Genomic DNA, 14977 nt, shown 5'->3' with positions numbered 1-14977 from the left:
GCAACAAATGAAGCATCAAAGACAACTGTTTTATAAGTTGTGCACAAGCAGATTTATTTCATGAAACAGGAATGTATTTTTCCAAGTTAGATGAGTGGCAGGAGTTTATGATAAAGCTGGCGGAAACAGCTTGTCAATATACAATAGCCATTATTAGGGATGAGTAAAGAGAATTGACTGGAGCATTGATCCTGAAAGCTTAAAACAACAGTATTGTGTAACAGCCCTGAGCTTGGCTAACCTAGTCTTACAATCCTTCTAAGCAGAATCCTGAAGAAAGTATCAATACCCTGTGTGTGAAAAACTACACTGATTTTGAGACAGACTTGAGGATGGCTAACCTAGTATTTACTATATAAACTCTAAAAACTAAAAGCAGAGGATCCTCTATCCTGTGCTCAGATTTCTTCACAGCTATCCAGAGCACATTACACACTGTAAACTATGCTATCATCTACCTTTTTACTGCGCTTGTAACTAGAAAGGTAAGTTGCAGTGTTAAGGAGAGGCGCAATGTCAAACTCACTCCCCACCTTTTTGACATCAGAACCATCTGACAAACCATACCCGCGAAGAATGTGCAGAACTTCTTTCATGGAAGGCCGAGTTGAAGGTAGTGTGCTAGTGCAGATAAGTCCCAGTTTAAAGACAGTAGCCATCTCTTCCAAGTAACATGTTTTCTTTATATCCTCATCCAGGGCCTCATTAATGTTCTTTCCTTCGCCAAATAGCTGCCATGCCCATTCTGCTAGGTTGGTATATTCGCCTCCACTATTAGGTTCTCTGCCTGTTGTTAGTTCTAGAAGTACTACTCCAAAGCTGTATACATCGATCTTTTCATTGATTTTTGTCGTATAAGCATATTCTGCACGAAACATCACAATGTCAAGGTCAGGTAATGATCAAAACTGAATGTAGCACCAAAATAGTATGTTCAAGAACATGAAACAGTTTAGGTTAATGCTCAAAAACAGACCAATTAAAGACTTTACCTGGGGCAATATAACCAAAAGAGCCTGCAATAACAGACATGGTGTGGGGTTGTCCTTCTCCATGCTTGGCCAAGATCTTGGCCAGCCCGAAATCTGCAATGCGAGCTTTGAATTCTGAGTCCAACAAGATATTGCTGGACTTGACATCTCTATGAATTACTGGGGGAGAGCACTCATGGTGCATGTAGTACAAGCCTTGTGCTGCCCCTATTGCAATCTCCAGTCTCTTTGGCCAGTCCAAAACAACATGTTGAGCCAAAGCCATTCCCGCCATTATTCTTGTCTTCTTTCCATGAAGCCACTTATCTAGGCTATGATTCTCCATGTATTCATACACCAGAAGCTTCGAATTCTCACTAGAAATGCAGCACAGCAACTTTACAATGTTTGAATGACGAATGGTGCCCAGTATCTCAACCTCAGCATTGAATTCTTTCTCGAGCTTCTGATCTAGTTCCTTTTTGTTCCAAATCCTTTTAACCGCGACAAATTCACGTGGGCAGTTAGTACTAACTCGATAAACTTTCCCTGAGCCTCCACTTCCAATGAGATTAGTATCCGTCAAGTTTGTCAAGACATTGAACTCAGTGAAATCCAACCTCTGGAATGAGGTAAGCTTCCATGTTGCCAAGTCATGGCCACGCTTCTTCCTCCGGTAGTCTCTGACCACGAAAAATGTCAATAGAACAGTAACTAGAAACACAACAATGGAGAGGACTAAGATCATGGCGAGGACTCTGGAGGACAACTTGTGGGAACTATTGATTTTGGTGTAGCAACTGGGAAGGTTTAGAATTGGACTGTTAGCACATAGATTTGAATTGTTCAAGAAACTGTTTTCATAAGCAAGGTTATCAAACACATCTGGAATCTTCCCAGAAAGCTCGTTTGAAGACAAGTTGAGGGAGTTGAGCCTCAAGTGGCCTAATTCAGATGGGATTTGACCTGAGAATTTGTTTCCTGACAAATCCAAGTAGAGGAGGTCAGGCAAAGAACCAATAGCTGTTGGAATGTAGCCTGAAAGCTCATTTCTTGAGAGATCTAGAGTAGTCAATGATCCCCACGCAATGATCTGCGTTGGTAATTCACCCGAAAATCGATTCCCATCGAGTGACAAAGTGTTCAGCTGTGAAAGACTGGTCAATTCTACTGGGATTTTCCCTGAAAACAGATTCCCACTTGCCTTAAAAACAACCAAAGTTTGCCAAGATGAAACTTGAACTGGAATTTCACCAGAGAATTTATTGTTGCTGATTTCCAGTCTAGACAGATTCGAAGCTAGCCTTGTGCTCGGAAGCTGCCCCGAAAACGAATTGTTGCTCATCATCAGGGCTGAAAGATTCAGCGAAGTCCAAAGTCCCTCGGGCAGCTCACCCGAAAAACTGTTGTCTTGAACTTGAACCGTACGCAAAGCACGACAATTCCCAAGCCCTTCAGGCAACTCTCCACTAAGTTTGTTAGAGAAGGCAATCACGTCTTGCAACATGCCTTTGCTGCACAGATGCTCCGGCAGTGCGCCACTCAGCTGATTCTCCGAAACATCGAATCCTTCAAGCTCCGAGTTAAGACCTAACTCCGGCGGCAAAGTCCCATTCAGCTTGTTCTTGAAAACCCGAAAGCCCCTCAGCGTCGAAATAAGGCCTAAACTTGCAGGAATTCCACCCGTTAGTTGATTCGAGTACAAATTCAAGACAGTCAGGTTGCTCAGCTTGCCGAAATCCGGTGGAATTGAGCCGGTCAAGTTGTTCATAGCAAGGTCAACTTCTGCCAAACTCAATGCTTCAACGGTGATCGGTATCTCTCCGGTCAATCTATTGCGGAAGAGATACAAATTCCTCAAATCCTTCAACAAAAACAAGCCATCAGGAATCTTGCCTTCCAAATTGTTATAGCCAAGATCAAGCTCCTGGAGGCTCACAAGATTAGAGAAAGTAGCCGGGATTGGACCGATCAACTTCGACCCCCTCATCCGGAATTCCTTCAGCTTCTCCAACTTTCCAAACTCCGGCGGGATTTGCGCAGCGATCAGATCACCGTTGAACGAAATGTTTAAGATCTCGAGATTCAACAAGTTGCCTATCTCCCTCGGAACTGTTCCGTTGAACAGATTTGAGTAAAGCTGCAAGGCCTTCAGCTCCGTTAGGTTTCCGAGAGCCGCCGGAACGTCGCCGGAGAAGTTGTTCCCGCCGAGGTCCAAGTATTGTAGAGACGACGAAATCAGGTAGATATCGCCGGGAATTGAACCGACGAAGTAGTTCTGGGAGAGGTCGAGGTATTGGAGCTTGGAGCAGCTGTAGAGAGACGTCGGAAACTCGCCGGGAATGTAATTCCAGGCGAGGTTGAGGACGGTGAGGTTCGGAAGGTCGCAAATGGTGGCCGGAATTTTCTCCGTGATATTCTTTTCTGGGAGGAAGAGACCGGTGACCCTGCCGGAGGTGCAGATGACCTCCGGCCAATCGCACGGTGAGGATGAAGAGTTCCAGGACTGGATGGACGGTGGATCGCCCCATTGCTGTTTGAGGTTGAGTAGGATCGCCTGATCGGAATCCGAGGATTGTGAAATTACGGTAAAGGGTAAGGAGATGAGGATGGAGAAGAAGAGTGGTGGGAGTATTTTGGCCATTTCATGTGGCTCTGTTGGTTGCTCCGCCTTCTGTGTTTTTCTCTCTGTTTTGTTTTTTTTTTTTACCGGGAAAATGTGGGCTGCTATTCAAACTTGGGCTGGTCAAGGAAGCCGCGCTATTATATGTGTTTGTATTTATTAAAATGACTCCAGCATTGCAATTAATTACATTATGCCACTGATAGTGATTTTGGCCTGTCACGTATTAGTCAACTCAGAGTTTAATCTTGACACGGATCAGGCGGAGGTAATAATCATTACTTAAGGGAAAAAATATGAGAAATGTTGATAAATAATCTTGGCGCAGTCCAGTACTATTCATTTTAGAGAAATGAAAAAAGTTCTTGTGAACATCTTATCATTACAAATCGTACACGTTAAGAAAATGCTAACGAGATAGTTGATATTCTTTAAGTCTTCATTACTTACGAGCGTGATAAGTTTATATTGTTAAAAACTTAGTATTTTTAACTTGTAAATCGTGATTCATCTTACTATAACATGAAATTTAATTTTGAATAATACATCTTTCATTTTCTTATATTAATAAAGTGAAAATTAAGTTGCAATACACAATAAACTAATGAAATCGAATCCAGGGAAACAACACACCAATCTAGGGGATGATTGTTTGTGTTTATCTAATTAGAATCTCATAACATAGTTTAATACTTGTAAGCATAATTTAATTAATAGAAGTCGTTGTAGGAATAGTTGGTGATCTAATAACAGTATTACAAGTTGGCCGGGTGTGCAGGGTAGGACCCTTATTCTAGAAGACGGACATATATATAACACAAACATTTTTTTTTTTTTGAGAATATATATAACACAAACAAAGCAATTAAGAAAGTGACTAATTTAATCACATGTTGTTAACTTGTTAGAATGGAAGTAGTACTCTATTAAACTTCGAGTGGCATATCCGTAAATCAGAAAACAAACATGGGCTTTCTCTTACCTTTCTCCGGCCTATTATCCGTGGAGCTTTCAGTTAGATTCTAGTCATTCAACTAATGTCTGCATTTTAGAAGTCAAATAGTGTGCCATGAACGATGATAGTGGCTGGTGTTGGTGAGCGGAAATTTCATAGTTGCTTTTGTTTGTCTTATCTTTTTATTAAATTCTAGTCACAGTGGTTTTGGCCATTTGACTAACGATATATATAAAATTAATTCATATACAATATTAATGTATCGGTGCGTCAAGTAAATTTTCTCCATTTCATATTAGGAGAAGCTGATTTAAAATAGTAGTAGATTAGATCGACTTGGTATCAAACTAGTCTACGACTGTATGAAACTAATCTATTGCTATACAAATACGTTAATATATCATCGAACTTTTGTATGTGTAATTTAGAAGATATTCAAAGTATGGGAATGCTAGTCGATCTGGTCCAGTTTATAAAACTTGTAGTCAAAGAAAAAGACCTCATAAAGACAAACTTTTGAACGCACTCATTTTCCTCTAGTTTACCGGTTGAATGAGCTTAAAGGCTAGTGACTGGTTGTTCCCCAAGCTTTCTAACACGAGAGTCTCTGTGGAAAATCATGGACTAATCACTTCAAGATTCAAAGATCGGAAAAGAAAACATAGATCTTTTTGACTCGTCTTACTTCTAGAAATGATAAAGTAAAATAATCATGTTTTTCTATGCCAGAATTCATGCATGTTCCTGCGCGCAAATGCATGAAATTAACTGACAATTGACTAGAGTTCCTTACAGGGGAGGTCCGTGTTATGTTCCTAGAGATTTTTGAGAACTCAAACTCCTTAATTTCTTGAAAAATACATCTATGAGTCTTTAATTACCTAAAGAAATGTCTCTATAATGATTAATGAACATGCTATTCTAAATATACTTGAGAGCTTAGGGTTCTTTTCTAAAATTGAAGAAATATTTAAGATCGATTGATCTCCCAAATCTTGTCTTTTAAAAGAAAAATTTATGAATCCGCCGTTATTATTAATATTATTTGTAATGTAATTTCTAACAAATGTATAATTTGGGACTTCCTATCTATAGCAAGAAAACGATAGCGGATCCTGACTCAGTTTTCTGCGTTTAGTCTAATACATACCCAGAAATCACGCTTAATTACTATGACATTAAAGGCCAATAAACTCGTCTTTGAAAGAAACTTCAATGTAACTACTAATTAGTAATTACTAACCAAATGGTCGAATTACCAGAAAAATCCAAAGATGATGCACGCATATGTGGGCCATATATCATCCTACGTCTAGAAGGAATGCGACACCAGAAACCAGCTGGTTGGTGAAGTAGGACAGACCATGGGCATCATCATATACATGTCTTCTCTATTTTAGCTTAAATTATTTATCTACATCATCACTTTGAATTGCTTGCTCTAGGAGTACTCTAGGTTCTAGCTAGCTATCCTGGTTTTTGTCAAGTTATGAATTTCAGTCTAGCTGCTTGGACTGGAGAATTAGTGGCCGGGTTTTGCATTTGTATTTTTGGGTATTGCTCCAATAGGCTTGATCACTATGCTAGTGAAGCCTCAGATAATATTGATAATGTTGGCAAAGGCATCCATTTTGTGCTCCAAAAGACCAAAACAGTTCTAGATTCTGAAGTGGGTTTGCACATGGTTAGATTAATTATACAATATTACTTCTTAAATCTAGAAGTGGGAAGGTAAAATTGCACGATGGGTTGTTAAAGGTAATACGATGAATTTCTAAATGCATGGTATGGTAGCTAGGTGATCTCTGTTCACCTATCATACTGATAATTTCATCGACAGTGACACAGTAGTATGATTCTATAATATCCCCAATTCCACTGAATACCCGAAGAACAAAGAATTAAAAACGAGAGAAAAAGCAGAACCCCATTTGTAGAAAGCATATGTGAATTATGTAAATAATGAAGGCTGCTGAGTTGAAAAGTCTCTTGGACCATCTGCATTCTGCATTCTACTTCAATCATGTATCAAGAAGAGGAAAAACGCACAATAATCACCACAAACATGCATCAGGTTCTAAAGCGATCAGTCTAAAATGGTGAGAGAGGGTGGGAAAATGAGTGACGATTAGAATAAGTTCAATCTATTCTAGTGAATTTATAATCGCAAGAAGACATCAAGCTACATATGTACCCATCAATTTAACTATACTCGATATTCGATACTCCATTATGTTGCTACGACACAATAGTTCTCTTCTTGGCTGAATGAGTTCAAATTAAAATTAATTTGACGATAATTGACATATCCGCTACACTAATAAATCATAGGGATAGGTTAATGTTTTCTTGTCATGAATCTGAACCAGATAAATGAAGTGTCCAGATTCAGACTCCAACAACATAATCATCATATTTTCATATTTTGTCAGATTATTTGGCAAGAGAACATAATATTCGTCTAAACATATACTAATTTTGCGATCACTCTTTAACTTTGAAGAGCTTGTACGCACCGAGACCCTTATGCAGACCATAAGTGGAGCCAGATGCTGCGGCCAAGGAAAGAAGCAAGCACAAAAAGCTCAGGAGTTGGAGCCCGAACCAGCGAAGGGTTTGTTTCTGAATCTTGTTTTGCACAACATGCATCTCTATTGGGACATAAACTATAAGAGGCCAGTACCCGATAGCTCCAAGAAGCGCAAGCATGTCTGTGAAGAATGGCATTGCCATGTCAATGAAAGTCGCCAACACCACAAAGGTTGTTCTCCATGTCAGCCTAAACATGTTTATATCGAACTTCATGTACCCTAGTCTGACTTGGTTCTCTTTGTTAATGAAATTGGACTTTGGCCACCTTCTACTAGCCAACAGTTCAACAATGCCAAACACTGGTTGGCATAGTACCTGCTCGATCAGAAATAACGATACGCATCACTAGATGTCATACATAATGTAGGGTAATGGTTCTTTTCCAAATATCTATCTAACATGTTATATTGTCAGACTATTAATGTTCAAGCATGCTCACACATTCAAAAGTCAGCTAATAAGTATATTATCGTAACAAGTATTACATTCATAATTTTGGGTAAAGTAGTATATGCACGCACCTGAAATGCACCAACTATGTGCAACACAATACAAAAATTAGACAAATCAAGAAGCCAGAATGCCCAGGGCATCTCGATCATCTCCAAAACCAGCAAGCAGGTTTTCTGGTGTCTTGTTGCCGAAGGCAGCATAACCCAAGCTAGCATACATCATGAAGAATAATGTCATAGTAGAACCCCCTATCACAACAGCCCTCTTCATCACTTTGTTTTCTGGTGGCGATGACTTCAGTGTGTCCTGAAAATCACAGGAAATGCAATATTAAAGACGAGCGGTTTTTCCCAAGCTAAGGAGGAAAACCGCAAAAAGGGTGTAGTTGATATGGCTTACTTGAATCTCAAACAGGACAAGAGCATACGAGCAAGCAAATGCAATATCTCCCACTGCTATAGGCATCATCCAAATTTTTTCCTATGACGACTGATCCGCCCCTGCAAGAAAGGTTGTTCCTCCATCCTCTGTTCAAAATAAACTTTTCAAAAAAAATTTTGGACATTACTTCGCTAACCAGCCCTGGTTAGCGTGGGCTGACCACGGCCAATAATAGATCGACACGTGTATGAAGTGGGAATTGAGGCCAAAGCAATTAAGAGCAGGAGATAATAACTCCTTAGCCCGGCCGATCGAAACGACGGCGTCACTGGCCTTCAACCAGACGACTCTGAGCGGCACGAAGGTCTCGAGAATGGAAGCGCTGCTGGTGACGAGTTCCTTGATGATGAGGTAGACCTGGCCGGGCTTGAAATCCTTGACCAGAAAAAGAGAGAACTTGACGAGTTAAAGCTTACCGGTGGAGTGATTGACCCAGGAGAGGACATCGAAGACGAGTTGCTCGGTCTTGAGGCGCGAATCACGGCTACCCCACTCGTTCTCGATGACCAATTGAAGCGTCGACCACCGCGATAGAACTAATCGGACCCATTCTTGGAACACAGCCGCAGCCGGCCATGGGGATGTCATGGGAGATGCTGATGCAGGTGGCGATGGGGAGGGTGGTGCCCATTAACTCAAATTTTGGGTTTGTGATTTTGATTTGATGGGTTTGATTTCATTTCTCTCTGTCCCGAAAACCTGAAATTTTGGGTGGATTGGATTAGATAAAATTTTGGGTTTTGTTTTGTGAGGAGAATAGATGAACAAGTTCGTATCTTTATTGGAGAATTGGGAATAGATGAACAAGTTTTGTTTTCAGAATTGAGAATTGAGAATTTGGTTAAATTTTGTTTTGTGATGAGAATAGATGAACAAGTTTGTATCTTTATTGGAGAATTGGAAATGGACTCTCTATATCTTGATCTGGCTTTCTGATTGTGCTCTTAGAACTATTGAGTCTGTTCGCTTCTCTGTTCTGTCTATTCAAAACCAGTGAAGGGGTTTAACTTTGCCTACTTTCAATTTCTGATCTTTGGCACAACATTGTCATGATAATTGTAATTAGTGTACTTGGAGTTGTTGACTAAACTTTGTTATACCTGGAGTTTTGCTTTAGGTTCAGCAATTTGGAAGATGGGGACACCGCAGATGAGGTCGTAGCGGGTGGAGGAAGGGAAGGCGGTGATTCGGGTTTGAGAGATTTGGCAGAGGAGATGGGTAGGAGACGATGAGGAGAGGCGGAGGTCGATGCAACCAGGCTGAGTTATTATCTCCTGCTTTTCATGCTTTGGCCTCTGTCCCACTGCATACACGTGTCGATCTATTATTGGCCATGGTCAGCCCAAGCTAACCAGGGCTGGTTAGCGAAGTAATGTCCTTTCATTTTTAGATGCTACTCTTTCATTTTGAGGAGTTGGGCTTTACATTTTGTGGGCTCCTGTTATTCTTGTAGGGGGAATTCAAGCCAATCTACCAATGACCCAAGGCCCGCTTAAACTATGGATGAGAACTTGCCTGATATGATCTTAGCAAGAGAAAGTCCAATTCCAATAGTTGCATAGACAAATGACATAATAGCTGCAAGCTTAGAGAGCCAAGTCAATTTGTGAAAGTTTTCGAGTTGTGATAGAATTTCAACAAGCCCAAATCCAACCATGTGTGGAATATAGGAAAACATGCATGGAGAATCTTCACCATTTTTGCGATGACAATTGGACTTCTGTATAGCCCTGAATTGAATAGCCATCAATTTCGAGTACAAGTAGGATTAGAACTTGTAATGGTTACTAGCTAGTGTTGATTATCAATCAACGATAATCAACACTTACACCAAGCTATTTGCAGTGGTTATAGTGAAGCCAACTCCAATGGCAGCAAGGTCTAAATATAAAATCCATCCACAAATCATGTGCATTGTTCCACCTAGACATTAGGAAGTTGAACCAAATATCAAATCAAGAATTTCTGATCCATTAAATAAACTTCAGTAGTATACTATAAAACAAACACGAGACTTGTAACTAATATGGATAATGGCCGAACTTACAACTATAAATTAATTAGTGATAATAAATTTCCCTCATGTGATGAACTTACCTAAATAGACTTTGACAGTCTCCATATAAGAGCAGTTTCTCTTGCTTGAAACTGGGTCTGGATATCTGTAACAATCTGCTAAGAGAGTGGAAGCGTAGCCAGCAGTGAAGGTGCAGAACAAGAGAATAAAAACCCGGGCAAGCCATCCGAGTTGGGCCATTGCCCAGGCTAGAGATAGCACCCCTGCACCTATTGATGTTGTGATTATATGGGCACTGGCAGTCCATACTGTTCCCGCATGATCACACAAATTAAAGCAATTGATTACTAGGTAAGTCGTGATGTCGGATTATTTGATAATCAAATTTAATCAAGTCCTATACGTACACTTCTGTTAAGTTTAAGTTTAGTTACATTTCCAATTTCGAAATTAATTGGTGAGATACACCCATATTCTTCAACTTTTTTTTCTTTCTGTTTTCTTAATTTTCACTTAACTAGTACAGAAACTTTGATAGTAGGTGAGCTTTAATGCATATATAGCGCAATCTGCTTACAGGAAAGGAGGATTTGTTCCATTAATTTATTAATGACAGTATTCCAAGTAAAAAAAAAAGAAGAAAAAGAAGAAGAAGAAAACCAAACAAACCAGCACTAAATTCATGAATACATGCATCATGCCATATGATCAAACTCATCAAAGTATCATGTGCCCTTAAGCCTTCAATGAAGATAATTATAGGTAGTTATTTTTCTTTCTTCTCTTTTCTGCTGGTGCGTATGAAATCATTTAGTCTACATTGTTGCATCCTAGCCTATAGAATAGATCTCTAGCTAAAGTCGTATTTTTGTAATTCAGACCCCAAAAAGAAAGGATTTGCTAGCTACATGTTAAATTGATTTGATAGCCTTTCATAGCCAAAAGAAGGGAAAGCAGTCTCCCTTTCTGAAGTTCAATACTCATCACAAATCTAAAAAGAATCAGAAAAATTGCTAATAGACACGAACAAGACTAGAGAGATCGAATACCAGTTCTTTTGAGTTTGCCATCATCATCCACCAGCAGTTCTTCTCCAGCTTCCACGTTTTTTGCAGGATTGTTCAAATCAGATTCAGATAAGTCATGTTGAAATTCAGCCTTAACCTCACTCAATGCCATCACAATTGTAGCTTTGCATGTAATTCGGAGTACTCAGAATCTCACGGAGATTACAAGAAAATGATGAAGAACACAATATACAAGAAGATAGTAATTCCCTAAAGAATCTTTTCGGGGTGTGTAAGTTTGAAACGAGCTAGTCAAATGCCTACTATAATTCTGCACGACCTCCTTAATTTCTGTCAGATATTTAAAATCTGGACAACCTACTCCCATAGACTCTACTGGTTATATTTGGTTTTCTTCCGAGGACAACAGCAAACTCCATTAATTTATATGAAACATCAACCAGTGTAGTAATTAATTTCCTTAATTATGTTTTCATTATCGAAGTTGCATCCAGTGGCGGAACCAGGATCCAAAACCTGTCTAGGCTAATTAGCAATAAGTTAAATTAGACTAATTTCTCTATAATTTATATATATATATATATATATATATATATATATATATTTGGTACAATGACGATAGCTCACAGCTTTCTGTACAATGACGATAGCCCATAAGAAACCAAGTAGTATCAGTAGAGGTATTAAGAGTAAGTAATTCATTCCACAATTCAAGAAGCTGTTTTTCCTTTTGAGGATACATGTATAAAAATGTAATGTACTAGCGATCAGCATTTTTAGGATTAGAGAAGCAGAAAAATGAATATAACGAGAATGTTCAAGAACAAGTGAAATACTATAATTTATTTCATTCCAAAGTAATATCAAGCCACCGCATTGCCCATCCGCTGGAATACAACAAGCATTACCAAAAGGAAGCTTAGAAACTAGCTTATCTGAAGCATCCGTATCGAGTCTAGTATCCATTAAACATAAAACATCAAGAGCAACTAAAGAAGAGAGAAAGGTTACTTGAGGGAGAAAACCTGGCCGTGAACAGCCACGGCAATTCCAACTTAGGATTGTCATTCTAAACTATTGAAAGAAGAAGGTTTTGCATTGGATTCTTTAACAGAGTCTCTGCCTCATTTACAAGGACTTATGAAGAAAGATCCAAAATAAGGAGTCACATAATCTTGACTAGAGGTGTGTAAATTTATGCTAGAGTTGAATCCGGTAAAACAAGTACACCATAAGCCTAAGCTTGTAATATGCAGATTAACAAAATCCAGAACAAACACTCAAACAGAGAGCCAATAAAATTAATTGAGCAAAAGTAAAAGACAAACCTGGCCTTCACGAACTCAAAGCTACAATTAAACATTAATTGATAATTATCCAAGCTGAAAGAGAGAGCACAGTGACCAATTGTATAGGTAAGAACTTGAACCCAACTCACCGTCATAAGTAAAACCCAATTGAAGGCAAGAGGGCGTCTGCAATCCTCAAAACCAAAGAGGTGCGGAGCCATCAAGGAGTAGAAATAACCTCAACCCAAATGGATATCGAAGAGATTCTCTGGACCAGTGCTGCGTCTGATTCCAAAAACCCCAATTTTCCGTTGTTGCCATGCCATATTATCTTGGTCTCCTCCGTGAAAAAACTGATGATCGAGAGATTTATGATTTGGTTCTTCAAATTGATTATCTCTGAGATAGAATTGATTGAAACCCGGCCAAGGAGCTTTCCATTTGATCACCAAAGCTACCCAGAATCCCTAAGTTTGTGGGTTCAAGTTGAGTAGCTCCAGTCTCCGGATAGTTTTTTTTTTTTTTTTCCTTTGGGTATGGGCTGAGGGAAAATATACATATACTTAGCGGTTTTTGGGTCAAATTCTTGTCTAGGCTGCAGCCCAGACAGCCTACCATGTAGTTCCGCCCTGGTTGCATCACATTCGAATTGGCCATTTGTAGCTGACAAGAAGCTAGGCCTAATTTCAGCATGCATGATAATATATAGGGTGGCCAAATGGAGGAGGTAATTAACAGTTGTGTCCAACCTTGTCAAGATACGTGAATGTAAACTGAGAAAAAAAAACATCCACTATTGCAATTTTTACCGTGGGTTCTTGACCCAAAAAGATAATAAAAAGTTTTATTCAAAAAAAAAAAAAGATAATAAATAAAAAGTTCTTAAAATTTTTCCTGATATTAGGTTGACCCTTGAAAAAAATTCAAAAAATAGTGCCACATCCGCACATCGGTCCACTAAATATCAAGACTGTTAATTTTTTTTTAAAAAAAATAATAAATATCGAGACTGTCAATTTTACAAATTTACCTGGAAATTTTCACAATATTTACCAAAAAGCCACTGCCATAACCCAGTCTCATCTCTCATCTTCCTCTTCGTCAATGACTCGAATTACGGGTACTAGCGGGGAACGGACCGCAGCGACGACATTGTACGGACGGCGATGATGGGGAGTGGAGGAGATCTGAGCGTCGAGAACTGGCCGTTTTACTCGGAGCTGGTGAAGGAGGAGGTTGAGTTAACGACGACGAGCTCAGCGAGCAGGTGCACCGTTGACAGTGATCGGAAAAGTCATCAAGATAACGGTTAGCGTTGAAGCTTGACTATGAGGAGGTCTTGAATGCTAGCTCTGATAAGGCTCGCTGTACATTAGAACCGAAGACGGCGAAGTGCCATCGGCCCCTGAAAACCGCCAACTGGTCATCTTTAATTGGGTATTGCACGTACAAAAAAAGGAAGGAGAAGTCCAGGAACAAAGTGAGGGTTCTATCTCACTTAGTCAAATTTTTTTTTAAGGAAATGAAAGACTAATTCATTGATGGGTAATCATTACAATCAGATATTACAATAGCCTCTACACTCGGAGGAATAGTGGTAAAGAAATTCACCCGAAACTGACCAACCTTGGCCTCTTGCGCTAGAGTATGAGCCACCAAATTTGTCTTTCGATTACAATAACCTACTCTTGCACCTACCGCAGCTTGCAATACCACTCTCAAGTCCCTTAACAAAAAGCCCAGGTCCGAGTGATCCAGAGAAGACCCGGACACGGCTTGCACCAAATCCATGCAGTTGGTCTCTACCACCAAAGGAGTAAACTTATAACGTCCCGAACCTTAATTTACGGTTTTACTAGACATTTGGACTGTAAACGACTTTTACTTTTACTTTTATTGTCGTTTTGGTACTTTTAGTGGCCCTAAAGTTGACTTTTTGCTCGGGCCAAAATTTGAGAAAATATTCTTCATGAAAGTCGTAGGGGACGTTAAACTGAGCGCGTGCATATGTGGTACGCTAAAATCGGAGTTCGTACGCGAAAGTTATAAGCGAAAGATTAAATTTACTGTTTATGGTTACTGTTTACGGTAACTTTCTATAAATAGCTGAGTTACTGTGGTAGATTTCCATTTTCGGAAATCTACCGAATTTTCTCTCTCCTCTTCCCCAATTTTCCTTCCCCTTATGCCGTTTTCTTCCACCGAGGAATTCTTCCGTTTCCGGCCACCCCACGACGGAATCCGGGCACCGGCAAGCTCGCCTCCTCATCCTTGTCACGCCTGTGGTGGTGTTTTGCGGTGGCTCGGCCGGTGGAGCTCGGAATTGAGCCGTGAAGTTCACTGTAGGAGTTAGGGAGTTTTGTCGATTTCCGACGATTCCAGCCGTCTCCGGCCACCAAACCGGCGTCGAAGGTGCGGTTTTTGCCAAAGATCATTTCCCCTCTAGCCTTGAGCCACGATTTGCAGTGTAGAGGGAGAATTGATCAAAACCCGATCCTAGGGTTCTTGAGTTTTCTGGGTTTTTCTTCACCGGCCGGATTCGACTGTTTAAAGGTAAAATTGGGATGTGTTGTAGTTGAGAAAAATGATCAGTGTGTTGAGTAGGTGC

General features: G+C 39.9%; 2 protein-coding genes across 2 annotated transcripts; both read right to left on the bottom strand.

Annotated features, from left to right (window-relative positions):
• Positions 1-104: 104 nt before the first annotated feature.
• Positions 105-3705, bottom strand: LOC112172290 (receptor-like protein kinase 5). The gene is made up of 2 exons (XM_024309572.2): positions 993-3705; positions 105-865 (listed from the first exon to the last, which is right to left on the bottom strand). The coding sequence occupies exons 1-2, from the start codon at positions 3613-3615 to the stop codon at positions 429-431; spliced, it is 3060 nt and encodes a 1019-aa protein (XP_024165340.1). The 5' UTR covers positions 3616-3705; the 3' UTR covers positions 105-428.
• Positions 3706-7033: 3328 nt separating this feature from the next.
• Positions 7034-11294, bottom strand: LOC112171775 (amino acid permease 8-like). Its single transcript, XM_040508631.1, is given in 10 exon segments — positions 7034-7456; positions 7663-7734; positions 7736-7900; positions 7994-8074; positions 8219-8410; positions 9136-9356; positions 9551-9765; positions 9865-9958; positions 10133-10360; positions 11102-11294. Coding segments are annotated over 10 exon segments (1821 nt in total). The 5' UTR covers positions 11232-11294.
• Positions 11295-14977: the final 3683 nt, after the last annotated feature.

The sequence above is a fragment of the Rosa chinensis genome, chromosome 6 (assembly GCF_002994745.2).
Source record: "Rosa chinensis cultivar Old Blush chromosome 6, RchiOBHm-V2, whole genome shotgun sequence".
Taxonomy (NCBI): domain Eukaryota; kingdom Viridiplantae; phylum Streptophyta; class Magnoliopsida; order Rosales; family Rosaceae; genus Rosa; species Rosa chinensis.
The sequence above is the reverse complement of the archived record's forward strand: the minus strand, read 5'-3'. Positions and strand labels throughout refer to the sequence as shown.

What these genes read in the sequence shown, in the direction of transcription:
- LOC112172290 (XM_024309572.2), bottom strand. Translation starts at nt 3,615, where the DNA reads ATGGCCAAAATACTCCCACCACTCTTCTTCTCCATCCTCATCTCCTTA. An exon ending in TTTTGGTTATATTGCCCCAG is followed by an intron (nt 866 to 992) that starts GTAAAGTCTTTA and finishes TGTTTCGTGCAG; the next exon opens with AATATGCTTATACGACAAAA.